Below are 27,613 nucleotides of genomic sequence, written 5' to 3'. Positions count from 1 at the left end.
ATCATGTTCACTACTTAAACTGCACTGAAACTCACACGCCACAATTAAAACAATGTAAGTGAAGCCTAATGAACAGCTGCACTTAAACCTAACAGCGAATGCTTTCAAAACCTAGCCACATTTTCCAGCCTCCACAAAATATCCCCTCAGGCTTAAAGAAGCCTTACTCTACAATTTAAAACACTTCCTTCTGCCAATTAGAAAAAAAAAAAAGAAAATCCTTCAGTTCAGGTTAAGAGATTCTACGCTGTGAAAGGCCTGTTTTATTTACCATTTCATCTTATACCTACTCAAATACATACTCATTTTGACCACAGAAAGGTAAATGTTTGGATGGGCATGGTGGCTCATGCCTGTAATCCCAGCACTTTGGGAAACCAAGGCAGTAGGATGGTTTAGGGCCAGGAATTCAAGAGGCAACGTAACAAGACCCCATCTCTACAAAAAAACAAAAATAAAAAATTAGCTGGTGGCAGTGGGATGCAGTGGCTCATGCCTGTAATTCTAGCACTCCAGGAGGCCGAGGTGGGCGGATAACCTGAGGTCAGGAGTTCAAAACCAGCCTGGCCAACATGCTGAAACCCTGTCTCTACTAAAAATACAAAAAATTAGCAGGGAGTGCTGGCGGGAGCCTGTAATCCCAGCTATTCGGGAGGCTGAGGCAGGAGAATCGCTTGAACCCGGGAGGCAGAGGTTGCAGTGAGCTGCAATCACGCCACTGCACTCCAGCCTGGGTGACAGAGTGAGACTCTGTCTCCAAAATAAATAAATAAATAAATACACCTGGTGTCAGCGTGTATCAGTAGTTCTAGCTACTTGGGAGGCCGAGGCAGGGGGATCGCTTCAGCCTAACAGTTTCTAGCTACAGTAAGTTATGATCTTGCCACTGCACTCCAGCCTGAGGAACAGAGTAAAACTGTCTCTTAAAAAAAAATAATTAATTTTAAAAAAAGGAAAAGGGGCCGGGCGCGGTGGCTCAAGCCTGTAATCCCAGCACTTTGGGAGGCCGAGACGGGCGGATCAAGAGGTCAGGAGATCGAGACCATCCTGGCTAACACGGTGAAACCCCGTCTCTACTAAAAAATACAGAAAACTAGCCGGGCGAGGTGGCGGGCGTCTGTAGTCCCAGCTACTCGGGAGGCTAAGGCAGGAGAATGGCGTGAACCCGGGAGGCGGAGCTTGCAGTGAGCTGAGATCCGGCCACTGCACTCCAGCCTGGGTGACAGAGCAAGACTCCGTCTCAAAAAAAAGAATTAAAAAAAAAAAAAAAAGGAAAAGGGGCCAGGCATGGTGGTTCACACGTGTAATCCCAGACTTTGGGAGGCCTAGGCAGATAGGCAGATGGGTCACTTGAGGCCAGAAGTTCAAGACCAGCCTGGCCAACATGGTTCAACCCTGTCTCTACTAAAAATACAAAAATTAGCTGGGTGTGATGGCACACACCTGTGAGCCCAGCTATGCAGGAGGCTGAGGCACGAGAATCACTTGAACCCAGAAGGTGGAAGTTACAGTGAGCCGAGATTGCACTACTGCACTCCAACTGGGCAAAACAGCAAGATCCTTTCTCAAAAAAACAAGGAAAAGGTAAATGTTGTTTAGGCTAATTGCAAATCATAATTTACTCAACATTCTTGAAATGGGATCCTAGTAACTTTCAGGATGATCTGGTATTAATGATTGTCAGTCTTCTTTCAGAAAGAGAGAACTATTAATACAAGTGATTAATTATTGCAATTACTTTTTATTGAGCCCTACTGATGGGCTGTGTTAAGTATTAACAGGCACTATCTCACCTGATCCTCACATTAACGCTATAAAATAGGTATTACTGTCGTCCTTTTCCAACAGATACTCAGGCAGGTGAAGTGACTTGCCTGCAATCACACAGCTGGGTAGCGGCCAAGTCCAGTCTGGAGTGTGTGATTCCAAAGCCAGAATGTTCTTTAACACGCCATCACAAATGTTCCATTTGGTCAACAGTGGACAGTTCATAAAATATTTTCTTCTATTGTGTCTCACAATCACCCCCAACATAAGCCAATGCATAGCATTACCAGGTGAGTAAAGCTACCATGAACAAAAATTTTGGTTGTTCACATTACACCCATTCCCTGAGAAAGGCACCACACATGACCAGGACAACAGGATTGACAGTGATCCTCCCTAGGTGAGCTAAGATATTTTGGTTTTCAAGTTGTTTCCGTGTTTTAAAAGCACTACACCCAGAAAAGCAAACTACTGCTGAGTAATTTAACGTGAATTATGCAGGCTTATCAAGTGGAGTCACTCAGGCCTCAATACTTCTCTTGGGTATTCGGGTATGAAGGTCACTTTTACTCAAAAAAAAAAAAAAAAAAAAAAAAAATCCTGCCAGATGAATTTACCTTTCTCTTTAAAAAATGAGCTTCAGGTTCTGAGGTAGAGGAAACAGGTGAGGTTGTCCCTAACAGCCTCCAAGTGAACAGAATGAACTTGATTCTTTCCACAATCTTCCCTCCACTAAATGCAGTTTATTTCTATTAACGTTCCACCAACAAAGCTACAGTACTCAGTTCTTACTGCAACGGAATAGTCACATATACCAAAATAACTTGTAGGCAGTGTTACACATTAGAAAAATATACCTATCATTTTATTATTAAACCAGAAAAACCCTGCTGACAATCAACAAAAGGTCTCCCAGCAACTGAAAAGCAGAGAAACTAAGCAAAGATTTTTTCTTTGGAGACATGAAACTCATTCAGCTAAGAAAGATGGATTTTGTCACTTATTCTTCTCCAAAATGGAAGGTGCCACATGGAGACCATAAACGCGGTAAATTGCATCTTGGAGCAACGTTATTATGTGCCAAGTTACAAAGCCCATGAATACAAGGGGTGTATTAATGGAAAGACTGATACCATCTTACTACAGTGGCCTCTCTGTAGCTCCGGACAATGATCTGTTGAGGGTTTTCCAGGGATTTTGAATGTGCAACCTCCATACAAGCTCTCTTTTAAGGGGGCTGGCTTGGTGCTGAACAATCCCTCTTCGGAAAGAAAGCCAAAAGCCCCCACACGGGCTCCTGGGTGAGAGGCTCAGCACGGTAGGTGTGGGAAGGCTCAGACTTCGGAGACAAAAAGGAGTGGTAGGTAGGCCAGGAAGAGCTGGGATTAGCCTGGGCCCACCTGCCTGGAGGAGAACCAGACCCATAAGATCAGACTTTCCGAGAATGAGTCCAAATTGGTTGAGAGAAAGGGAGCACACACTGCAAATCCGCAAGGATGAAGTCAGCTACCCCAGAGCAAGCCACACCTCAAGGTATGAAGGAAGATAACCAGAAACAGGAGCTGGCACATGCCTTCCAGGGGCTGGGCAGGGTCTGACTCTCAGAGGTGAGGGTTGGCAGCCAGCCCCAAACCCCCATTTTATCTTCTTCCTGAAACAGCTCCAGGAACCTTCCTTAGTCTCAGACACGTGGGACACAGTGGTACAAAGCCAGCCACAAGAAATTTCCTACCTTCCCTTCCTCGGTGGAGGGGGCAACCCTTAAAGAAAAATGTATCCTGTCGCCATCCTTAGGCCCATCCACGAACCCCCATAACTCTGCTGGGGCCACTTCAAAAGAAGTCAGACTCCAGGGGCACTCTTGGGACCCCTTAGATACAGGGAACCTTCAAACCTTACCCTGGCTATGGTATGACCATGGACTCCCGCCTCCAAACCCTGGGGACCCTCGCCCAGCCCTTAAAGCCCCTCAGAACCACCTCCCAGACTCAGCTACAGACCCTCGGCCACCCGAACCCATCTTGGAACCCTCAATCCTCTCCTAAGAGTCCTATTTGGCTAGTCCACTCAGTCCCCCAAAACCTACTCTGATCCCCTATAGCTCCCTCAGTCCCCCTGGATGCCCCCAACCTTTCCTCTCAAAGGAAACCCCTCAACCTCTACCAGATCTAGCTATTGGTTCCCCTCAATCACCCCCAATCCTCGCCTCCGACTCAGCCCCTATTACTCTCCCCTCTCCTCCTGCCAAACCAATCTCAGATCCCCCCAATTCCGTCCTCTCCCGCCTAGACCCAACAATAGCACTCTAGTCCCCAAATTCCCATTCCAGGCTCCCTAATCTCCATTTCAGACCCAGCCTTAGGTCCTCAGCCCCGCAAAACCTTGTCTCAGGACCCCCAATCGGCTCCCCAAGCCCCTTCTCAGGACCCTTTTTCCCGCCTCCGCCCTAGTCTCGGTCCCCTCAGTCCCTCAAACACCCTCTCAGGCCCCCTATTCCTGCCTAAGCACCAGTCGCGGTTCCCTGGCTCCCGAACCCCTCTCCAAGCGCCCCCATTTCTAACCCAGTCCCTCAACACGACCGGAGGCGCCGCGGTCGCCTCCGCCTCCGGCCACAGCTCGAGGAGCGAACCCCGCTCGAGGCCCCACAGACGCCGCCTTAAGCTCAGCACGGCTCACCTCCTCCATCTTCTGCACCATCTCCGTCAGCTGGTCCTCGTCCTCCAGCAGCTCGTTGAGCTGCACCAGCGACAGCCCGGCGAACCGGGCTTCGCTCCCAGGGCCCGCCATCCCCGCGTCTCGGCCGTCGCCCCCACCGCTCCGGTCACCAGGCTCCACCGACCGGAAGCGCCGCCCTCAAGGGCCGCCCCCCGCGGGGGGGCACGTGACGCCAGCCCTGGGTCGTGACGTCATCATTGTGCGGGCGGGCGGACGTGACGTAAGTGTCGCGGCTCGCGTGAAGTGGAATTATCAGGGACAGTCGGGACTTCTAAAGGGGGAGGAAGGGCCCTATGATTGGGCTGTGACGCGTGACCGCATTAATGACGTCACTGCGACTCAGGAGAGTGCGCCATGAGGTCATAAGAGCCTTTTTCCTCCAGGAAGAGAGATACTGTGATCCAGGGAAAACCTGCAGTGGGAAGGAAATTACTGCAGCCTGTGAGCCCAGCCGGATGCAGGGAACCCAAAAGACGGATACTTAATGGGGAAACAACTTTAGTTGTCATTGGTTCCTTGGAATTGTGGAGCTGCCACGTCATTCATTTAACAAATATGTTTCGAGACCTACTCTGTACTGAGCATTGAGTATACAGTTCTGAATAAAGCAAAACGGACCCCTGCTTAAATGGAGCTAACAGAATGAAAGAGGACGCAAACAAAACAAATAAGTAAAATAATTAGGAGATCACAAATAAGGGAATGTGCACTGAAATAAGAGAATAAGAAGACCTTTAGGGTAGTAAGAGATGGCACTTGCAGTGAAGGTGGCGTCTAAGGAAATGTGAAGGATGAGAAGGGAGGAACCAGCCACCATTCCTGTAGGAAGCTCAAGGCAGCAAAACCAGCACGTGCAAAGGCCCTGAGACAGGACTAGCTTGGTGCATTCAGGAATGGACAGAAGGCCAGTAAGGCTGGAGCATGTGAGCAAGGACCCATTGAGTGGCCCTTTGCATCACCTCAGAGGAAGGTGCCCAGACATCCAGGTGGGCCAACCTGTGCTCTTTCAGAAACAACACGATTTAGGGTGCAGTCGCTCTCAGTCTCCTAGTTATCAGGAAGCCTCTTAAGATCCAGGAGCCCGGGAACTCATTATCCTACTTTGGAATCTGTCACAGTTCTAACTGGAAGAAACCTAAGGCTGAAGTTAACCATGACAGCCCCTAATTTTACACATAAGAAACTGAAGCCCTGGGAGGGAGAAGTTTTTTGGGCTTTTGCTTTGTTTCTGAAAATCAAGTAATTGGCAGGTCTCCTGGCTCCCAGTCTGGCATCCACAACGCTGGCATCATAACACACTGACCTCGTCGCATAACTCAGCCCTGAACACAGTCGAGGCATTCAGCAAATGCTTATCGGCAGACTTAGGGGCTTTGTGTATGAAGCTGATGCTTCTGCAACTCCATGGGTAAAACATAAGGTCTAGTGTTCTCCATCCATACGTTAGGCTGGGCTCTGCCGACCTCTTCTCTCCTTCCAGCCTGTTGTACTAAGGGCTCATGTTTGCAGAAAAATGATGACAGTTAACGGAACTATTGTTTTTAATTTTTTTTATTTTTTGAGACAGAGTCTTGCTCTGTCGTCCAGGCTGGAGTACAGTGGTGTGCTCTCGGCTCACCTCAATCTCTGCCTCGTGGGTTCAAGTGATTCTCCTGCCTTAGCCTTCTGAGTAGCTGGGACTACAGGCTTGCGCCACCACGCCCAGCTAATTTTTGTGTTTTTAGTCAAAATGGGGTTTCACCATGTTGGCCAGGTTGGTCTTGAACTCCTGACCTCAAGTGATCCGCCCACCTCGGCCTCCCAAAGTGCTGGGATTACAGACCTGAGCCACTGGACCTGGCCAAAAGAACTGTTTCATATGATCTGTAAGCTAAAGGTTTTTGTTTGTTTGGTTTTGGTTTTGGTTTTGGTTTGGTTTTTTTGAGACGGAGTCTTGCTCTGTCGCCCAGGCTGGAGTGCAGTGGCGTGATCTCAGCTCACTGCAAGCTCTGCCTCCTGGGTTCACACCGTTCTCTTGCCTCAGCCTCCCGAGTAGCTGGGACTACAGGCACCCGCCACCCCACCCGGCTAATTTTTTGTATTTTTAGTAGAGATGGGGTTTCACCATGTTAGCCAGGATAGTCCCAATCTTCTGACCTTGTGATCCGCCCTCCCAAAAGTGCTGGGATTACAGGCTTGAGCCACCGCGGCCAGCCAAGCTAAAGGTTTTATTGAGCTCAAAAGGACACTCAGTAGTTTTCTTCCTTCTAACTTGTTATACTTGGTGAAGAAAGATGGCTCTGAGGAGGAAAGGACGGAAGTGGGAAGGAGATGTAGGAAGCTGGTGTTTCTTTTTTCCTTTTCCTCTAGCAGAAGCATAGACCTGTCAAATTGAGAATAGTAGCTCTATTTCTAGGAAATCCTCTCTACAAGGCTTAAGATGTCCAGGAATTTCTCATAGTCCCCACAGAAGGTAAGAATAAGGTTAGGGGTCAGAGCTCTCCAGAATCTAGAGGGATGATGTCATTTAACCAAGAACATACCCCAGGAACAAAACTGGCTTCAGAATGGCATACCCATATACAGTGACCTCTAAAGGCACTAAGTTTAAACAAGGCTCACTTGCCACCCTTGCCCAGTCCTTTTATAACTCTTCTCATACCTGCTGTCTGCCACCAACCTATTGGAGTCATATACCACTTCCTTTGTTAAACAGAGCAAACCACAAAATCGTCTTGTTTTCTGCTGCTCTAAAAACTTCTTGTCACTCTTAAAAGGGGTTGAGAGAAGAAAAGAAAATGTCAAAGCTTCCTCACGTCAGTGTTAAACCTGTCAATTTAGTGCATGGGTGGATTTGCATGTCTTTTTCCTCTTTTTGCTTGGCCGATATTTGGGTTTCTTTATGCACCTACATCTGCCTGTAATGCTTGTGGGTTAACTAAGATTTTGCTCGGATGAATCAAGGGCAATGTATGCATGTGCCAGAACTTCACTCTCAATGGGAGCATTGTTGCCATCTGAGCAATGACTCTCCTGTTGCACAATATTGGGAATTGTTTGGCAAGCATGCTTAAAACACACACACACACAACCTTCGCATAGTTGAACCTGAAAATCTTCTAGCCTTGGGATTAGAATTCTTTCTCTCCCATGGGCATTGGTAGATTTATCCAGAAATAATTTCCAGTTTGAGAGGCTGGGAGAAAACATTAATAAGAAGGTGTCCATAGCATAGCACACATAGCTACAAAACTATGTATGCGCATTAGAGGAATTATTCCCCCAGGTGTAAGGTGGAACGGCCATGCCTCTGTGGGGACTCACAGCCTGATGTCAATGCCATGTCACTGTCATGTACTAATACCTACATGTCCAAAATGACCTACATACTAGTCATCCAGAAAAAAGAAGTATTAGATACAGTCTCTGCTTTGGAGAGGAAGAGAAGATACACAAATATAGAATAGTATTTTAAAAATTATATTTAGGGTTGATGTTATTTTGGTGTGTTACAAAGGTAGGGGTCCAGGCCCGGTGTCTCAGACCTGTAATCCCAGCACTTTGGGATGCCAAGGTGGGCAGATTGCTTGAGATCAGGAGTTCGAGACCAGCCTGGCCAACATAATGAAACCCCATCTCTACCAAAAATACAAGAATTAGCCGGGTGTGGTGGCGTACGCCTGTAGTCCCAGCTACTTGGGAGGCTGAGGCAGGAGAGTCACTTTGACCTGGAAGACGGAGGTCTATAGAATGGTCATCGGAAGGGAGGGCAAATAAATGACCATTATTATGAGAACTTAAATGTCCAACAGTATGGGAATGGTTAAGTAAATTGTAGTAAATCTGATCAGTGGTATATTTTCAGCCATTAAAATAAGATACACAAAGACTATGAAGCTATGTGGAAAAACCAACGTGAGTTAAGGTACAAAGGCAAAATTTAAATGCGGGCTGGGCATGGTGGCTCACACCTATAATTCCAGCACTTTGGAAGCCTGGGGTGGGAGGGTCCCTTGAGTCCAGGAGTCCAAGGCCATCCTGGGCAATAGAGGGAGACTCTGTCTCTATAAAAATAAAATTAAAAAAAAAATAGCCAGGCCTGGTGATGCATGCCTGTGGTCGCAGCTACTTGGGAGGCTGAGGTAGGAGGATTGCTTAGGCCCAGGAGGTAGAGGTGGCAGTGAGCTGTGGTCGCACCACTGCGCTCCAGCCTGGGCAAGAGATTAAGACCCTGTCTCTTTCTCTCTCTCTCATTCTCTCTCTCTCTCTGTGTGTGTGTGTGTGTGTGTGTGTGTGTGTATCACATATATAATGTGTATACAGAATGTGATTATCATGAACAAGCTATATTTCTATAGGACCAAGACTCAAGGGTAACAAAGTGTTTAAGTTGTTAGTGGAGCAGTTAGTAACTTTTTTCTTTTAAGGTTACAACAATGCTTGTGGATTGAAGTGTTTTGTTTTGTTTTGTTTTCTTTTGAGACAGAGTTTACTCTGCCGCCCAGGCTGGAGTGTAGTGGCATGATCTCAGCTCACTGCAAGCTCCGCCTCCCAGGATCAAGTGATTCTCGTGCCTCAACCTCCCAAGTAGCTGGAATTACAGGCACACGCTACCATGCCCAGCTAATTTTTATATTTTTAGTAGAGACGGGGTTTCAACATGTTGGCCAGGCTGGTCTCGAACTCCTGACCTCAGGTGATCCACGTGCCTCAGCCTCCCAAAGTGCTGAGATTACAGGAGTGAGCCACCACACCCGGCCAAGGTTTTTTTTTTTTTTTTTAACTAAAAGGAAGAAAACCAATATAACTAAGTAAATGTAGCTGCTCACAACCTCAAGAAAAAAAAAGATTTTATTAAATATCACTGGCAAAACCAAAATGGTTACCAACAAAAATAATAAAATCCCGCAAACCCAAACTTATGTGCTGCACCAACCCACAATAAATAAAAATGTATTGGGTAATATGCCGTGAAACAGAGCAGGGCAGATTTTCACAGCCCGATTTCCACTAAACTCCCTGATGGAGTGTTACTGAAAATTCACTTTTCTTACTATTTACTTAAAGGAAGATGGGGGTCTTAATCTTGCTCTTTTTTAAATCTCTTAACAAAAATGCTTCTGTTTTGCATCCTTATTTCATACCTAAAAAAAGGTGATAGGCCGGGCGCGGTGGCTCAAGCCTGTAATCCCAGCACTTTGGGAGGCCGAGACGGGCGGATCACGAGGTCAGGAGATCAAGACCATCCTGGCTAACACGGTGAAACCCCATCTCTACTAAAAAATACAAAAACTAGCCGGGCGAGGTGGCGGGCGCCTGTAGTCCCAGCTACTCGGGAGGCTGAGGCAGGAGAATGGTGTGAACCCGGGAGGCGGAGCTTGCAGTGAGCTGAGATCCGGCCACTGCACTCCATCCTGGGCGACAGAGCGAGACTCTGTCTCAAAAAAAAAAAAAAAAAAAAGGTGTTAAAGCTATTTTTACCTCTTGTGTTGATCACCCCAGCCAGGGAGAACAATTGCAAGACCACTTAACTTTTGCTTCCCTTATGAATGATTTCTCTGGTCATCCCTAGAGAGAACCCCAACTGTTTTCAAGTCCCAGAACCTTGCTTTCCTCACTAAAATGGCCTTCAGAAAGTGGCCCTGCAGCATTTTTTGCCTGATTTGCCTTGACACTGCAGATAAACCACAGAGACAACAGCCTGTTCTCTGCTTATATGCATTGTGAAAAGCCTAACAGTTTCAAGAAGATTAGGTTCATCCACCAAGAAATTAACTCAGCTCTAACATTCAGTTTGAACCCTGACAATGTTGAAAACCCTTACATCTAAGTGGTTATAACACTTGAGTTGGTTTACACATGGGTAAAACTACAGGATTTCCAGGCATTGGGTTTGCACATTCTCTAGAGAGAAACTAGAAACTGAAACCCTCTCAAGGTGGTTTTTTTTTTTTTTTTTTTTTTTTTTAGGAAACCTTTATAGGTTTTTGTTTGCTTCTTTCTTTAGTTATAAAAGTACTTTGCATCTTGAATTTCTTTTTTTTTTTTTTTTTTTTTTTTTTTTTTGAGACAGAGTCTCGCTTAGTCGCCCAGGCTGGAGTGCAGTGGCGCGATCTCGGCTCACTGCAAGCTCCGCCTCCCGGGTCTACGCCATTCTCCTGCCTCAGCCTCCCGAGTAGCTGGGACTACAGGCGCCCGCCACCTCGCCCGGCTAATTTTTTGCATTTTTAGTAGAGACGGGGTTTCACAGTGTTAGCCAGGATGGTCTCGATCTCCTGACCTTGTGATCCACCCGCCTTGGCCTCCCAAAGTGCTGGGATTACAGGCGCATCTTGAATTTCTTCACTGAGTCATGGGCTTATTATATTATTCTCTATTCCTTTTGATAAATTTGAAGTATTTATAATAAAATATACAAATTAACATCCAAATACTTAAAAATAACATTTGTTTACTGTAAAAACTGTCTAAACAGTGAGAAGTGTGTAAACTGAAAAGTTAACAACAAACCCTACTGAACCCATATCCCAGAGGTGGGTCGCCACAGTGATCAGTTCTGCTTCTGGTTCTAGAATTTTTTTAAAGATAAACATGTAGGGGCCAGGCGCAGTGCCTCACGCCTGTAATCCCAGCACTTTGGGAGGCCGAGGCAGGTGGATCGCCTGAGGTCAGGAGTTTGAGACCAGCCTGGCTAACATGGCGAAACCCCATCTCTACTAAAAATACAAAAAATTAGCTGGGTGTGGTGGCGGGCACCTGTAATCCTAGCTACTCGGGAGGCTGAGGCAGGAGAATCACTTGAACCAGAGAGGCGGAGGTTGCAGTGAACGGAGGTTGCAGTGAATTGAGACTGCGCCATTGCACTCCAGCCTGGGTGACAAGAGCAAAACTCCACCTCAAAAAAGAAAAACATGTACATAAGTTAACTTTTCATTTAATAGAAGTGGGATCTTACTACTCTACAAATGGCATTTCAGTACTGTAGTTTCGGCTATACCACATTCTTTTTAACTGCTGTATAGTATTCCAGAGTGCATACTGTGGCATGCATGGATGCATTTAGTTATGAGACAGGGTCTCATGTTATAGCCCAGGCTACAGCGCTGTGATGAGATCATAGCTCAGTGCAGCCTCAAACTCCTGGCCTGAAGCAATCCGCCCTACTCAGCCTCCTGAGTAGTTGAGACTACAGGTATGTGCCACCACGCCTGACTTACTGTGACATTGAGATTTCTCTTTGTCTGTACAATATGCTGTGAAAAACATTCTTGTGTACATAATATTTGTATTTTAAGACTATATGTAGGATAATTTCCTAGAAATTGAATCACTTTTTTTTTTCTTTGTTTGAGACAGGGTCTTTCTCTGTTGCCCAACCTGGAGTGCAGTGGCACAATCTTGGCTCACTATGACCTCAAGCTCCCGGGCTCAAGTGATCCTCCCACCTCAGCCTCTTGAGTAGCTGGGACCACAGGCACACACCACTATACCCTGCTATTTTTTTTTTTTCTTTTTGAAAGACAGGGTCTCGCTATGTTGCCCAGGCTGGTCTGGAACTCCTAAACTCAAGTGATCCTCCTGCCGCAGCCTCCCAAAGTGCTGGGATTACAGGCGTGAGCCACCATGCCAGGACTTCTTTTTAATTTTAAAAAATTAAAAAGATCCTTGGCTGGGCACGGTGGCTCACGCCTGTAATCCCAACACTTTGGGAGGCCGAGGCGAGTGGATCTCTTGAGGTCAGGAGTTCCAGACCAGCCTGGGCAACATAGCGAGACCCTGTCTTTCAAAAAGAAAAAAAAAATAGCAGTCAGGCCAACATAGTGAAACCCCATCTCTACTAAAAATATAAAAATTAGCTAGGCATGGTGGTGTGCACCTGTGATCCCAGCTACTCAGGCGGCTGAGGCACAAGAATCTCTTGAACCCGGGAGGTGGATCTCGGCTGCAGTGGTGTGATCTCAGCACTTTGGGAGGCCAAGATGGGAGGATCTCTTAAGCCCAGGGTTTAAGACCAGCTTGGGCAACATGGAAAAACCCTATCTCTACTAAAAATACAAAAATTAGCTGGACGTGGTGATGCATGCCTGTAATCCCAGTACTTGGGAGACTAGATGGGAGGATCACCTGAGCCCAGGAAGTCGAGGCTCCAGCGATCATGCCACTGTACTCCAGCCTGGGCAACAAAATGAGACGCTGTCTCAAAAAAAAATTACCTGAGTATGGTGGCACATGCCTGTAGTCTCAGCTGCTTAGGAGGCTGAGTCAGGAGGATTGCTTGAGCCCAGGATTTGGAGGCTGCAGTGAGCTATGATTGTGCTGTTGCTTTCCAGCCTGGGTGACAGAGCGAGACCCTGTCTCAAAATAATAATAAAATGTCATAAAATAAAATTCAAACAGTAGATAAGGGGGTCAAACAAAAACCATTAACAACTTGTGTTTCCTTCCAGAAGTTTTTTCAATGCTTGTTCAAGCAACTATATTCATATCCAACCTCCTACCCACTTACTTTTTTTTTTTTAAAGCAAGAGAGATCACACTCTACTTATATGGAACATGTCACTTTGCAATCATATAGCTAAGGACAAACCAATATGACTGTTTAGCGACATTAGCTGACCCACAGCTGGTTCCAAAAACTCTTGAAACCTATTCAACAGGTATTGCCTGAATTTACCTTTCCCCTAGCAGTGCTGAAAATAATGTTGGTGGGTTTTTTTCCTTTGAATTCCGTGCAGGGTGTTTTCTTCTTCTTCTTCTTCTTTTTTTTTTTTGCAAGTGAAGATTCTTCTTGGCAGAAGGTGTTAATCCAGGCACTAAATCTGGAACATTCTAATCACTGTGAAATTTTGCATGTCTCCTCCTAGGCAGAAAATGTGTGAAGATACCAGTTTATTCTGCTCTTACCTTGCGGTCCTTCTCGAGGTGATTCTGCATATGCTAACGATCTTACATCAGCTCACACCTCAGTCACCCCCACCTCTTCACCTCCTGGACTTGTTGCCCCCAAAGTCAGTGCTACCAAAACCCACCTAGTTTACGTTCTTCTTTCAAGAGGGGGTGCCTTATCTGATGCGCTCAAAATCTACTCCCTCCTCCCAAGCCTTTCTATTTCTATAACTGCATAATGTTTAATTGTACAGGGAAGCTATGAATCCTTCTGTATTCACTTCCTATGCTGTGACAAACACTAACTTAGTGGCTTAAGCAACACACATTTCTTCTCTTACAGTTCTGCAGGTCAGATGTCCAAAATCACAAAGTCCTAAAGTCAAGGTGTTGGCAGCCCTGGTTCTTTCTGCAAACTCAGAGGGGGAGAATCTCGGCTTCCTTGCTTTTCTCCCAGCTTCTAGAGGCCTGGGTAATCTCTACCTGTTTTCAGATCACCTCCTCTGACCCTAATGCTCCTGCCTCCCTCTTAGGAAGCCTTTTGTGATGACATTGGACTCACCTGGCCAGCCCAGGAGCTGCTCCCCACCACAGGGCCCTTCGCTTAATCAGACCTGCAAAGACCTTGTACCACACAAAACAGCGCTGGCAGGGCATGAGGATGTGGGTGTAATGGGGGAATTATTATTTAGTCTTCCACGTCATCCTCCTTTACAAATAAATAAATTAGGACAAAGAAACTAAGTTCTCCTTGGCCACCTAACTATTCATCCTTTCTCCCCAGGGGCGACCATTGTTCACACTCCTTGGTGTGAATTTTTCCAGACCATTTTTATTCTTTAACATATACACATATGAATGCACAACAGCTTTATTTAGTGTTGTTTGGGGTAGTATTTTTGTTAAAAAATATGGCATCCTATTCTGCAACATGCTTCTGTCTCTGTTTTGAAATCCATTTCTATTAATACACATAAAACTAGTTCAGCTACCACTTTTAAAAAATTACTTCTTATTGTGGTACAATATACATAAAGTTTACCATTCTAACCATTATTATTTATTTATTTATTTTTGAGACAGAGTCTTGCTCTATCACCAAGGCTGGAGTGCAGTGGCAGATCTTGGCTCACTGCAACCTCTACCTCCTGGGTTCAAGCAATTCTCCTGCCTCAGCCTCCCAAATAGCTGGGATTACAGGTACGCACCACCACACCCAGCTAATTTTTGTATTTTTAGTAGAGACAAGTTTCGCCCAGTTGGTCTCGAACTCCTGACCTCAAGTGATCTGCCTGCCTCGGCCTCCCAAAATGCTGGGATTACAGGCATGAGCCACCACACCCGGCCCCTGCTGTTGTGTGTGTGTGTGTGTGTGTGTGTGTGTGTGTGTGTGTGTGTGTGTGGTTTTTTTTTTGAGATGGAGTTTCGCTCTTGTTGCCCAGGCTAGAGTGTAGTGTGACTCAATCTCAGCTCACTACAACTTCCACCTCCCAAGTTCAAATGATTCTTCTGCCTCTGTCTCCCAGGTTGCTGGGATTACAGGCATGTGCCACCACACCTGGCTAATTTTTTTCTTTTTTTCCCTAGAGACAGAGTCCTGCTCTGTTGCCCAGGCTGCAGTGGCGCAATCTCGGCTCACTGCAACCTCCGCCTACTGGGTTCAAGCAATTCTTCTGCCTCAGCCTCCCGAGTAACTGGGACTCCAGGCGCACTCTGCCACACCCAGCTAATTTATTTTGTATTTTAGTAAAGACAGGGTTTCACCGTGTTGCCCAGGCTGGTCTTGAACTCCTGAGCTCCAGCAGTCTGCCCTCCTCAGCCTCCCAAAGTGCTAGGATTGCAGGTGTGAGCCACTGCACCAGGCCTAATTTTGTATTTTTAGTAGAGACAGGGTTTCACCATGTTGGCCAGGCTGGTCTCAAACTCCTGACCTCAGGTGATCCACCCACCTTGGCCTCCCAAAGTGCTGGAATTTAGGCGTGAGCCACCGCGCCCAGCCTCTGCTGTATTTTTAAAGTGTCCACGAGGGGCTAGGTATGGTGGCTCAGGTTTGGGAGGCCGAGGCAGGCAGATCACAAGGTCAGGAATTCAAGACCAGCCTGGTCAACACAGTGAAACCTCGTCTATACTAAAAACACAAAAAATTAAGCCATGGAATACTATGCAGCCATAAAAAAGGATGAGTTCATGTTCCTTACAGGGACATGGATGAAGCTGGAAACCATCATTCTTAGCAAACTAACACAAGAACAGAAAATGAAACACCACATGTTCTCACTCACAAGTGGGAGTTGAACAATGAGAACACAAGGACACCAAGAGGGGAACATCACACACCAGGGCCTGTCAGGGGGTTGGGGGTTAAGGGAGTGACAGCATTAGGAGAAACACCTCATGTAGATGATGGGTTGGTGGGTGCAGCAAACCACCATGGCACGTGTATACCTATGTAACAAACCTGCATGTTCTGCACAAGTACCCCAGAACTTAAATATAAAATAAATATATATATGAAAATTAGCTGGGCATGGTGGCAGACACCTGAAATCCCAGCTACTCGGGGGGCTGAGGCAGGAGAATTGCTTGAACCTGGGAGGCAGAGGTTGCAGTGAGCCAAGTTCATGCCACTGCACTCCAGCCTGAGTGACAGAGTGAGACTCTGTCTCAAAAAAATAAATAAATAAAGTGCCCACAAGGACTTGTGCAAATCCTCTAAGGTGCCTTCTCAATTTTCTTATCTATAAAATGGGGATTAATAATATGTATGTCTACAGTGTTTTGAGGATCACATAAAGTGATACAGCATTTTTCACTTTTTTTTTTTTTTTTTTTTTTTTTTTTTTGTTGAGACAGAGTCTCGCTTTGTCGCCCAGACTGGAGTGCAGTGGCCGGATCTCAGCTCACTGCAAGCTCCGCCTCCCGGGTTCACGCCATTCTCCTGCCTCAGCCTCCTGAGTAGCTGGGACTACAGACGCCCGCCACCTCGCCCGGCTAGGTTTTTGTATTTTTTAGTAGAGACGGGGTTTCACCCTGTTAGCCAGGATGGTCTCGATCTCCTGACCTCGTGATCCGCCCGTCTCGGCCTCCCAAAGTGCTGGGATTACAGGCTTGAGCCACTGCGCCCGGCCAGCATTTTTCACTATTAAAGAATACATACTCGGGGCCAGGCGCGGTGGCTCACACATGTAATCCCAGCACTTTGGGAGGCCGAGGCAGGCGGATCACAAGGTCACGAGATCGAGACCATCCTGGCTAACATGGTGAAACCCCCATCTCTACTAAAAATATTTTAAAAATTAGCCGGGCATGGTGGCAAGTGCCTGTAATCCCAGCTACTCGGGAGGCTGAGGCAGGAGAATGGCGTGAACCCGGGAGGTGGAGCTTGCAGTGAGCCGAGATCGTGCCACTGCACTCCAGCCTGGGCAACAGAGTGAGACTCCGTCTAAAAAAAAAAATACATACTCTAAGAAATACTGTGTGGCCGGGCGTGGTGGCTCACGCCTGTAATCCCAGCACTTTGGGAGGCCAAGGTGGGCGGACCACAAGGTCAGGAGATCGAGACCATGGTGAAACCCCGTCTCTACTAAAAATAGAAAAAATTAGCCGGGCGCAGGGGCGGGCGCCTGTAGTCCCAGCTACTCGGGAGGCTGAGGCAGGAGAATGGCGTGAACCCGGGAGGCGGAGCTTGCAGTGAGCCGAGATTGCGCCACTGCACTCCAGCCTGGGCGACAGAGCGAGACTCCGTCTCAAAAAAAAAAAAAAAAAAAAAAAAAAAAAAAAAAAAAAAAAAAAAAGAAATACTGTGTCAGCTCCATGCCATCGTTTAAGTCTCCCTCTTTCAAAAAAACTCACCTGCATGCTTTCATTTATTCATCTTTTCATAAATTTATTGAGCATCTGCTGTAACCTAGTCACTGTTCTAAACACTGAGAATACAGCAGTGAACCAAACAAGCAACACCTTCGCCCCCATGAAGTTTACATTCCAATAAAGAGAAAATAGATGCCAGTCACATAAACTAGCTATATAACTAGGATAACTCCAGGTAATAATACAATCAGATCATATACAGCCTTTTTTACTATAGTGACACAATTGGATTTTATTATGAGAACAGTAGGAAACAATGGAGAGGGGTTTTTTGGGGTTTTTTTGTTTGTTTTGTTTTTTGAGACGCAGTTTCACTCTCGTTGCCCAAGCTGGAGTGCAGTGGCGCAACCTCGGCTCACAGCAACCTCTGCCTCCTGGGTTCAAGTGATTTTCCTGCCTCAGTCTCTTGAGCAGCTGGGATGACAGGTGCCCACCACCACACCCGGCTAATTTTTGTATTTTTAGTACAGACTGGGTTTCGCCATGTTGGCCAGGCTGACCTCAGGTGATCCACCTGCCTCGGCCTCCCAAGTGCTGGGATTACAGGCCTGAGTCACCACACCCGGCCAATGGAGAGTTTTTTTGGTTTTTGGTTTTTTTGTTTTGAGACAGAGTCTGGCTCTGTGCCCAGGCTGGAGTGTGGTGGTACCATCTTGGCTCACTGCCAGCTCCGCCTCCCAGGTTCACGCCATTCTCCTGCCTCAGCCTCCCAAGTAGCTGGGACTACAGGCGCCCGCCACCATGCCCAGATACTTTTTTTTTTTTTTTTTTTTTTTTGGGACAGAGTCTCACACTGTCACTGAGGCTGGAGTGCAGTGAAGCGATCTCCATTCACTGCAACCTCCACCTCCCGGATTCAAGCAGTTCTCCTGCCTCAGCCTCCCGAGTAGCTGGAATTAGAGGCATGAGCCACGCCCGGCTAATTTTTTGTATTTTTAGTAGAGACAGGGTTTCACCACATTGGCCAGGTTGGTCTCGAACTCCTGACCTCGTGATCCGCCTGCCTCCGCCTCCCAAAGTGCTGGGATTATGGTTGTGAGCCCCTGCTCCCGACCTGTATTTTTTTTTTTTCAGTAGAGATGGGGTGTTCACCATTTTGGCCAGGATGGTTTCAATCTCTTGACCTTACGATCCACCCGCCTCGGCCTCCCAAAGTGCTGGGATTACAGGCGTGAGCCACTGCGCCGGGCCCAGTGAAGAGTTTTAAGCAGGGAAATGACAATTCACAATTTCTGGTCCCTCTATATCTCAATAAAACCATTTTTTTTAAAGGCCCCTTTGGCTCTTTGTGGGGAAGGGGTCGTGCAAGGCCAGCGTTGCTTGTGCTAACGGTGCCACTCCTCCGCCATTGGGCCATCATTTGCTATCTTTTTTTTTTTTTTTTTTTTTGAGATGGAGTCTCGCTCTGTCGCCCAGGCTGGAGTGCAGTGGCCGGATCTCAGCTCACTGCAAGCTCCGCCTCCCGGGTTTACGCCATTCTCCTGCCTCAGCCTCCCGAGTAGCTGGGACTACAGGCGCCCACTACCTCGCCCGGCTAGTTTTTTGTGTTTTTTTAGTAGAGACGGGGTTTCACTGTGTTAGCCAGGATGGTCTCGATCTCCTGACCTCGTGATCCGCCCGTCTCGGCCTCCCAAAGTGTTGGGATTACAGGCGTGAGCCACCGCGCCCGGCCCATCATTTGCTATCTATCGACATCTGCTTGTTTGTATTCTTTTTTATAAGCTGCCTGAAACCTTTGCCACCTGCATTTGACCTGTCTCTGCCAATCAGCTGTAAACTCGAGGGTCAGGAAAACCGGAGAGTCTTCTCTACAGAAGCTGAGAGCACAATTTGTGTAAATAGGAACTTTTTTTTTTTTTTTCTGAGACAGGGTCTCACGCTGTTGCACAGGCTGGAGTGCAGTGGTGAGATCACAGCTCACTGCAGCCTCAACTTCCTGGGCTGAAGCGACTCTCCCACCTCAGCATCCCAATTAGCTGAAACCACAGGAACGTGCCACCAACACCTGGCTCATATTTTAAAAAAATTTTTGGGCCGGGCGCGGTGGCTCACGCCTGTAATCCCAGCACTTTGGGAGGCCGAGGCGGGCGGATCACAAGGTCAGGAGATCGAGACCACGGTGAAACCCCGTCTCTACTAAAAATACAAAAAATTAGCCGGGCGCGGTTGTGGGCGCCTGTAGTCCCAGCTACTCGGGAGGCTGAGGCAGGAGAATGGCGTGAACCCGGGAGGCGGAGCTTGCAGTGAGCCGAGATCGCGCCACTGCACTCCAGCCTGGGCTGGGCGACAGAGCGAGACTCCGTCTCAAAAAAAAAAAAATAAAAAATTTTGTAGAAATGGGGTCTTGTTATGTTGCCCAGGCTTACAGAAGGAACTTGATTCATGGTGGTAGGTGATAATGTACAGTCTTTTTCTTTTTTTAGAGACAGGGTCTGGCTCTGTTGCCCAGGCTGTAGAGCAGCGGCACGGTCATAGCTCACTATAACCTCAAGCGATTCTCCTACCTCGCCTTGGTCTCCCAAAATGCTGAGATTATAGGTGTGAGTCACTGCGCCTGGCCTGATATGCAGTTTTAACAAGAAGAAACTACCTAGGGCTGGGTGTGATGGCTCACACCTGTAATCCCAGCACTTTGGGAGGCCAAGGTAGGCAGATCGCTTTGAGCTGAAAACACTGAGAATACAGCAGTGAAACCAAACAGGCAACACCTTTGCACCCATGAAGTTTATATTCATTCCTCTGAAGAGCAAATAGATGCCAGTCAAGTAAACGAGTTATATAACCAAGATAATTTCAGGTAATAAAACCAGATCATATACAGCTGTTTTCATTATAGTGACACAGTTGGATTTTATTACGAGAATAAAATCCAGTTGTTTCAGCCTGGGCAACGTGATGAGACTCCATCTCTACTACAAATACAAAAAAATTAGCCAGGCATGGTGGCTTGCGCCTGTAATCCCAGCTACTCAAGAGGCTGAGATGGGAGGATCACTTGAGCCTGGGAAGCAGAGTGTGCAGTGAGACAAGATTGCACCACTGCACTCCAGCCTGGGTGACAGAGCAAGACCCTGTCTCAAAAAAAAAAGACAACGACCTAGTCCAAATAACTTGGGTTGCAGTCATTAAGAGGAGGAGCAAACGATAGGACTTTGCTTCTGGGACCTCAATTTTCCCATCTGAAAAATGGGACTAATTCCTATCTCCACTCCACTACAAAAACAAGGCTTTATATTGACAGAAAAACATGCATGTGGCAGATCATGCCGCCTTGATCAGCCAGGCCTTGGCAGCCGGTTAGTGGTATGTGGTTGCCCTGAAGCCTGGTTGAGGTTCAACAGATGAGAGGAAAATACCAGGCGCCCTTTCTAACCCTCTTCTCTCCTACCCTCTCAGTTGGAAGGGTGTTTGGATTGTTTTTCTGAATTTGAAGTGTTTCCTTTTGTTCCAGGAGAGAAAGACTGCTAACCAGGTTGACATATACCTCTTCCCCAAGGGGCACATTTTGGAAGCTGTCTGAGGTCGCAGGCTTGTCTCCACTGAGTAGCTGGGCAACATTCCTCCCCTGGCCTATTTTAAACCACGCAGATAACTAGGGAGGTGGGGGCAAGACAACAAAGGCCGAGCAGTGGGTGAAGGACATCTGGCAGGAAGGGCTGGCAGCCGGCAGACGGGCTTTCAATGGCATGGATGGGCTCCCACTGTGTAGAGCCTGGGAGGGCAAGGAAGGGGCTCTCAGGCCATGGCAGCCCCCATGCGAGGGGAAGAGAGGTGGCAGGCACGCTGATCAAGGCATCTCCCCCGACTTATTCATTCGTTCATTCAGCAAATGTTGGCCTCTTCAAACCTGCAGGGTGTCTTTCGTCGGTTCTGGACCATTCTCAGCCGTTAGCGATTCAGAGAGTTCTGTACCACGCTCTCTTGCCTGTCTGCAACTCCAAACAAACATATGACAACATTTCCCAAAGAACCTCCCAACTCTCCTCTTCTCCCTTTGGTATTTTCTATCTTTTTGTCTCTCTGTGTTACATTCTGGATTAACTTCTGTGTGTGTTTTTTTTTTTTTTTTTTTTTTTGAGACAGTGTCTCACTCTGTCCCCCAGGCTGGAGTGCAGTGGCGCGATCTCGGCTCACTGCAACCGTTACCTCCCAGGTTCAAGCGATTCTCCTGCCTCAGCCTCTGAGTAGCTGGGGCCACAGGCATACACCACCACGCCTGGCTAATTTTTGTTGTTGTATTTTAGTAGAGACAGGGTTTCACCATATTGGCCAGACTTGTCTCGAACTCCTGGGTTCAAGTGATTGGCCCTCGTCGGCCTCCCAAAGTGGTGGGATTAGAGGCGTGAGCCACTGCCTAGCCATAACTTCTGATATCTCACTAATTCTTCCACCATGAATAATCTTCTGTCACATACAATAATTGAGTTTATTCCTTATTTATTTTTTAAGTTTCTAAACGTTCTATTTTGTTCTTTTTGAAATATGTTATGGCCGGGCGCAGTGGCTCACACCTGTAATCCCAGCACTTTGGGAGGCCGAGGAGGCCAATCACTTGAGCCCAGGAGTTCAAGACAAGCCTGGCCAATATGGTGAAACCCTGTCTCTACTAAAATACAAAAAAAATTAACGAGGCACAGTGGTGCGCGCCTGTAATCCCAGCAACTCAGGAGGCTGAGGCAGGAGAATCACTTGAATCCAGGAGGCTGAGTTTGCAGTGAGCCACTGCACTCCAGCCTGGGGGGCAGAACAAGACTCCCTCTCAAAAAAATAAAAGAAATCGGTTATGTTATTTTTTATAGCCTTATATTCCCTGTAAATGTTTTCAAGCTTGATGATTTTGTTGTTGTTTATTCTAGAGACAGGGCCTCTCTCTGTCACCAGGCTGGAGTGCAGTGGTACAATCATAGCCACTGTACCCTGGAAATCTTGGGCTCAAGGGATCCTCCTGCCACAGCCTCCCGAGTAACTGGGACTGCAGGTATATGCCACCATGCCCAGTTAATTTTTTAAAAAATCTTTTGTAGTATGGGGGTCTTGCCATGTTGCCCTGGCTGTTCTTGAACTCCTGGCCTCAAGCAATCCTTCTGCCTTGGCCTCCTAAAGCACTGGGATTACAGGCATAAACCTATGCACCCAGCCCTGATGATTACTTTTTTAAATTGTTGAGCATAACTGTTTTAGAATCTGCGTTGGATAATTTCAGCGTCTGAGGTCTGCGTGAGTCTGTTTCTGCTGCCTGTTTCTTCTGGTTCCTGTTCATATAGCCTTGTTTCCCTATGGACCATGTGTGTTAGTTACTGCCCTGGAACAGTTATTTGTGGGGAATTCTCTGAGGCCTAGAAGGAAGGAGCTCTCCTCTGGAGAAGGCAGGTACCTGCTTCTGCCACACTCTTGGGCACCGCCAGTCAGGGCAGCCTCAGATCGAGTTCCCGGCTTTACTTCCCTGTGCCCCCGGCTGATGTGTATCCATGGGCAGGCAGGCCAGTGGCAATAATCTTTCAGGAATTATTTATTCTCCTTCTTCCTTTTCCTTTTTCTTTTTTTTTTTTTTTTTTTTTTTTTGAGACGGAGTCTCGCTCTGTAGCCCGGGCTGGAGTGCAGTGGCCGGATCTCAGCTCACTGCAAGCTCCGCCTCCCAGGTTTACGCCATTCTCCTGCCTCAGCCTCCCGAGTAGCTGGGACTACAGGCGCCCGCCACCTCGCCCGGCTAGTTTTTTGTATTTTTTAGTAGAGACGGGGTTTTACGGTGTTCGCCAGGATGGTCTCGATCTCCTGACCTCGTGATCCGCCCGTCTCGGCCTCCCAAAGTGCTGGGATTACAGGCTTGAGCCACCGCGCCCGGCCTCCTTTTCCTTTTTCTGGTTTGTGCAGCGTCAAGGAAAACTTCTTCTTCTTCTTCTTTTTTTTTTTTTTTTGAGACAGAGTTTCGCTCTTGTTGCCCAGGCTGGAGTGCAGTGGCACGACCTTGGCTCATTGCAAACTCTGCCTCCCAGGTTCAAGCGATTCTCCTGCCTCAGCCTCCCGAGTAGCTGGGATTACAGGCATGCAGCACCACGCCCGGCTAATTTTGTATTTTTAGTAGAGACGGAGTTTCTCCATGTTGGTCAGGCTGGTCTCAAACTCCCAACCTCAGGTGATCCGCCCACCTCAGCCTCCCAGCATGCTGGGATTACAGGTGTGAGCCACTGTGCCCGGCCTGAAGGAAAGCTTCTTTACTGTCCCCTGAGGTTGGGGTCAGCAATATCCCTCAGTGGTTATCCAAATAAATGTTTAGCAATCAGCTACCTCTGGAAATACTTGGGAAAAGGTATTTCCCAGGTATTTATTTTCGTGAATGCTTTCACCTTTATTTCTCTCAGTATATTCATGATATTGATATTTTGTACATAACAAGGTTAAGTGACTTGTGTATGTTCTATGTAAAACAGAGACAGAACCAAGGCTAAAAAAGCACCTAGTCCAGCAACCAACTTGAGACGGGTCATAGGAAGTTCACCAACACCGTGAATAAGAATGACTTACTCCAGGGGGATTCAGAAAATGAAGTAATCAGAAGGCTTTTTTTTTTTTTTTTTTTTTTTGAGACAGAGTCTTGCTCTGTCAGCCAGGCTGGTGTGCAGTGGCACGATCTCGGCTCACTGCAACCTCCGCCTCCCAGGTTCAAGCAATTCTGCCTCAGCCTCCTAAGTAGCTGGGATTGCAGGTGTGTGCCATCACTCACGGCTAGTTTTTGTATTTTTAGTAGAGACCAGGCTGGTCTCAAACTCCTGACCTCAGATAATCCACCCACCTTGGCCTCCCAAAGTGCTGGGATAACAGGCATGAGCCACCGCGCCTGGCCAAAGAAGGCCTTTTTTTTCCTAGGGGAAGAAAAAGAATCTGGGCTGGGTGTGGTGGCTCATGCCTGTAATCCCAGCACTTTGGGATGCTGAGGTGGGTGGATCACTTGAGGTCAGAAGTTTGAAACCAGCCTGCCCAACACAGCAACACTCTGTCTCTAAGATTTAAAAAATTAAAATAAATAAAAAAATACAAAAGACTACCTGGGAAAGAGTATTAATTTGTAGTACTTACTACTTCCTGTGGTGTAAAAACTCCTACCATGGTTGATGCCAAATTACCAAGGAGCAGTCACAAAGGTGGAGTTTAGAAGACAGAGTGGACTGGGCATGGTGGCTCCTGCCTGTAATCACAGCATTTTGGGAGGCCAAGGCAGGAGGATCATGTGAGCCCAGGAGTTTGAGATCAGCCTGGCCAACATGGTAAAACCTCATCTCTACTAAAAATACAAAAATTAGCCAGGCATGGTGGCGGGCGTCTGCAGTCCCAGTTACTCCAGAGGCTGAGGCAGGAGAATCCCTTGAACCCGGGAGGCAGAAGTTGCAGTGAGCCGAGATGGCACCACTGCAGTCCAGCCTAGGGGTCAGAGCAAGACTCTGTCTCAAAAAAAAACAAAAACAAATTGACATTGGTGAAAACTCCTAAGGGGCTCAGGATTTCCCCCACGAGTGGAGACACTTGAGTAGAGAGAGACCTGGATGACGAGAGGGAGCTGGCCATGAGAATATTAGGGAAGGGGGTTCCAGGCAGAGCGAAGAGCTGTGCACAGGCCCAGAGGGGGGGACAAGGTTGGCATGTTTGATGTAAAGAAAGAAGGTCATTGCGGCCATGCCCAGTGGCTCACGCCTGTAATCCCAGCTTTGGGAGGCTGAGGCGGGCAGATCACCTGAGGTCAGGAGTTTGAGACCAGCCTGGCCAACATGGCAAAACCCCATCTCTACCAAAAATACAAAAATTAGCCAGGCATGGTGGCACATACCTGTAATCCCAGCTACTCGGGAAGCTGAGGCAGGAAAATCACTTGAACCCAGGAGGTGAAGGTTGCAGTGAGCCGAGATCATGCCACTGCACTCCAGCCTGGGTGACAAGAGTGAAACTCCATCTCAGAAAAAAAAAAAAAAAAAAGGAAAGAAAGAAGGCCATTGTGGTTGGAGTGTGGTGGGTGATGAGGAAGTGGCAGGAGACCAGGCTAGGGGTGGGAGTAGGGCCAGGCCACCAGGACCTGGGAGGTCAGCTTTACTCTTAGGGAAGAGAAAAACTGTCAGAGGATTTGAAGCAGAGAAGTGATAGGAACTGATCTATCGTTGTAAAGGTCTCCATGACTCCTCATGCTTCAGATGTGGATGGTACATAGCTACTTTCTTCCAAAGGACACAGTCTGGGCCGGGTGCCGTGGTTCATGCCTGTAATCCCAGCACTTTGGGAGGCCAAGGCAGGCGGATCACCTGAGGTCAGGAGTTTGAGACCTGCCTGGCCAACACGGAGAAACCCTGTCTCTACTAAAAATACAAAAATAGCCAGGTCTGATGGTGCATGCTTGTAGTCCCAGCTACTCGGGAGGCTGAGGCAGGAGAATTGCCAACACAATGAAACCCTGTCTTTACCAAAAATACAAAAATTAGCTGGGCATGGTGGCGCACACCGGTAATCCTGGCTACTTGGGAGGCTGAGGCAGGAGAATTGCTTGAACCTGGGAGGGGGGGAGGTTGCAGTGAGCTGAGATCATGCCACTGCACTTCAGCCTGGGTGACAGAATGGGATCCTGTCTCAAAAATAAATAATGTAATGTAAATGTGGGATTGTAATGATGCAACGGATTTTTCTTGCCCCTTGCTCAGACAGAGCTGATTTACCAAGACAGAGGTATTGCCATAGAGAAGATGTTTAGTAAACACACTGCCAATCAAGTGGAAGATGGGAGTTTACTATTCAAATCAGTTTCCCCAAAAGTTTGGAGACTAGGGTTTTTTAAGTATAATATGGTGGGTAGAGAGCTAAGGAACTGGGAATGCTGACTGGTTGGGTCAGGAATGAAATCACAGGAGGTTGAAGCTGTCTTCTTGTCATCCTCAGCTCCTGGGTGGGATGACAAGACCATTTGAGCCAGTTTACCAGTCTGGGTGGCGCCAATTGGTCCATCAGAATGTAGGGTCTAAGAAACACCACGAACACCAATCTCAGGCTTGACGATAGTGATGTTATCTCTAGGAGCAATTGGGGAGGTTATGAATCTTGTGACTTCTGGCTACACAATTCCTGAACCATAATTTCTTTTTTTTTTTTAGACAGGGTCTCGCTCTGTCGCCCAGGCTGGAGTGCACTGACGCAGTCTCCGCTCACTGCAACCTCTACCTTCTGGGTTCAAGTGATTCTTATGTCTCAGCCTCCCGAGTAACTGGGATTACAAGTGCACACCACCACACCTGGATAATTTTTGTATTTTTAGTAGGGACAAGGTTTCACCATATTGGCCAGGCTGGTCTCAAACTCCCAACCTCAAGTGATCCACCTGCCTCAGCTTCCCAAAGTGCTGGGATTATACGCATGAGCCACAGTGCCTGGCTCTGAGTCATGATTTCTACCCTTGTGGCTAATTTGTTAGTTTTACAAGGACAGTTTTGATCCCCAAGCAAGGAGGGGATTGTTTTGGGAAGGGCTATTTTCATTCTTGTTTTAAGATTAAACTAAATTCCTCCCAAAGTTACTTTGGCCTATGCTCAGGAATGAACAAGGACAGCTTGGAGGTTAGAAGCAAGATGGGGTCAGCTATGTTAGTTTTTTTTTTTTTTTTTTTTTTTTTTTGAGACGGAGTCTTGCTCTGTCACCCAGGCTGGAGTGCAGTGGCACGATCTCAGCTCACTGCAAGCTCCGCCTCCCGGGTTTACGCCATTCTCCTGCCTCAGCCTACCGAGAAGCTGGGACTACAGGCGCCCGCCACCTCGCCCGGCTAGTTTTTTGTATTTTTTTTTTAGTAGAGATGGGGTTTCACCGTGTTAGCCAGGATGGTCTCGATCTCCTGACCTTGTGATCCGCCCGTCTTGGCCTCCCAAAGTGCTGGGATTACAGGCTTGAGCCACTGCATCCAGCCAGATTTTTTTTTTTAACTGTCATAATTTGGTAAAGGCAGTTTCAGGATCCTGGAACAGAACAGGACGTTGGGGAAAAACTAAGAAAATTGAATAAAATATAGACTTTAGTTAATAACACTGTATTAATATTGGTTCATTAATTGTGACAAATGCAGCACACTAACATCAGATGCTAATAGCAAGGGAAAATGGCTGAGGGGTATGTGAGAATTCTCTGTACTATTTTCACAATTTTTCTGTGAAACTGTTCTAAAAAATAAAGTCAAATAAAGTTGATGTAAAAAAAAAAAAAGGCGGCTGCCGTGTGCAGTATGAATTAGGAGAGCCGGGCAGCCCTGCAGGTGCTAAGTTAGCTTGGATTTGGGTGGGGCGAAGGGATCGGGAAATAGACTCCTACACAGGAAGTTGAGCCAATGCTCCAACAGGTCATGGAGAAAGGGAGGAGTCAGGTATGACACTGAGATTTT

General features: G+C 47.2%; 1 protein-coding gene across 1 annotated transcript in view; it reads right to left on the bottom strand.

Moving 5' to 3' along the window:
• Positions 1-4,636, bottom strand: part of LOC105494228 (VPS37B subunit of ESCRT-I) — a 32,628-nt gene extending 27,992 nt beyond the window's left edge. The window contains exon 1 of the mRNA XM_011762520.2: positions 4,444-4,636. Within this exon, the coding sequence (XP_011760822.2) occupies positions 4,444-4,554 (111 nt within the window). The 5' untranslated portion in view covers positions 4,555-4,636. The remainder of the gene's footprint in view (positions 1-4,443) is intronic.
• Positions 4,637-27,613: the final 22,977 nt, after the last annotated feature.

The sequence above is a fragment of the Macaca nemestrina genome, chromosome 10 (genome assembly GCF_043159975.1).
Source record: "Macaca nemestrina isolate mMacNem1 chromosome 10, mMacNem.hap1, whole genome shotgun sequence".
NCBI classification, from domain to species: Eukaryota; Metazoa; Chordata; class Mammalia; order Primates; family Cercopithecidae; genus Macaca; species Macaca nemestrina.
This window is presented reverse-complemented; position numbering and strand designations above follow the sequence as displayed.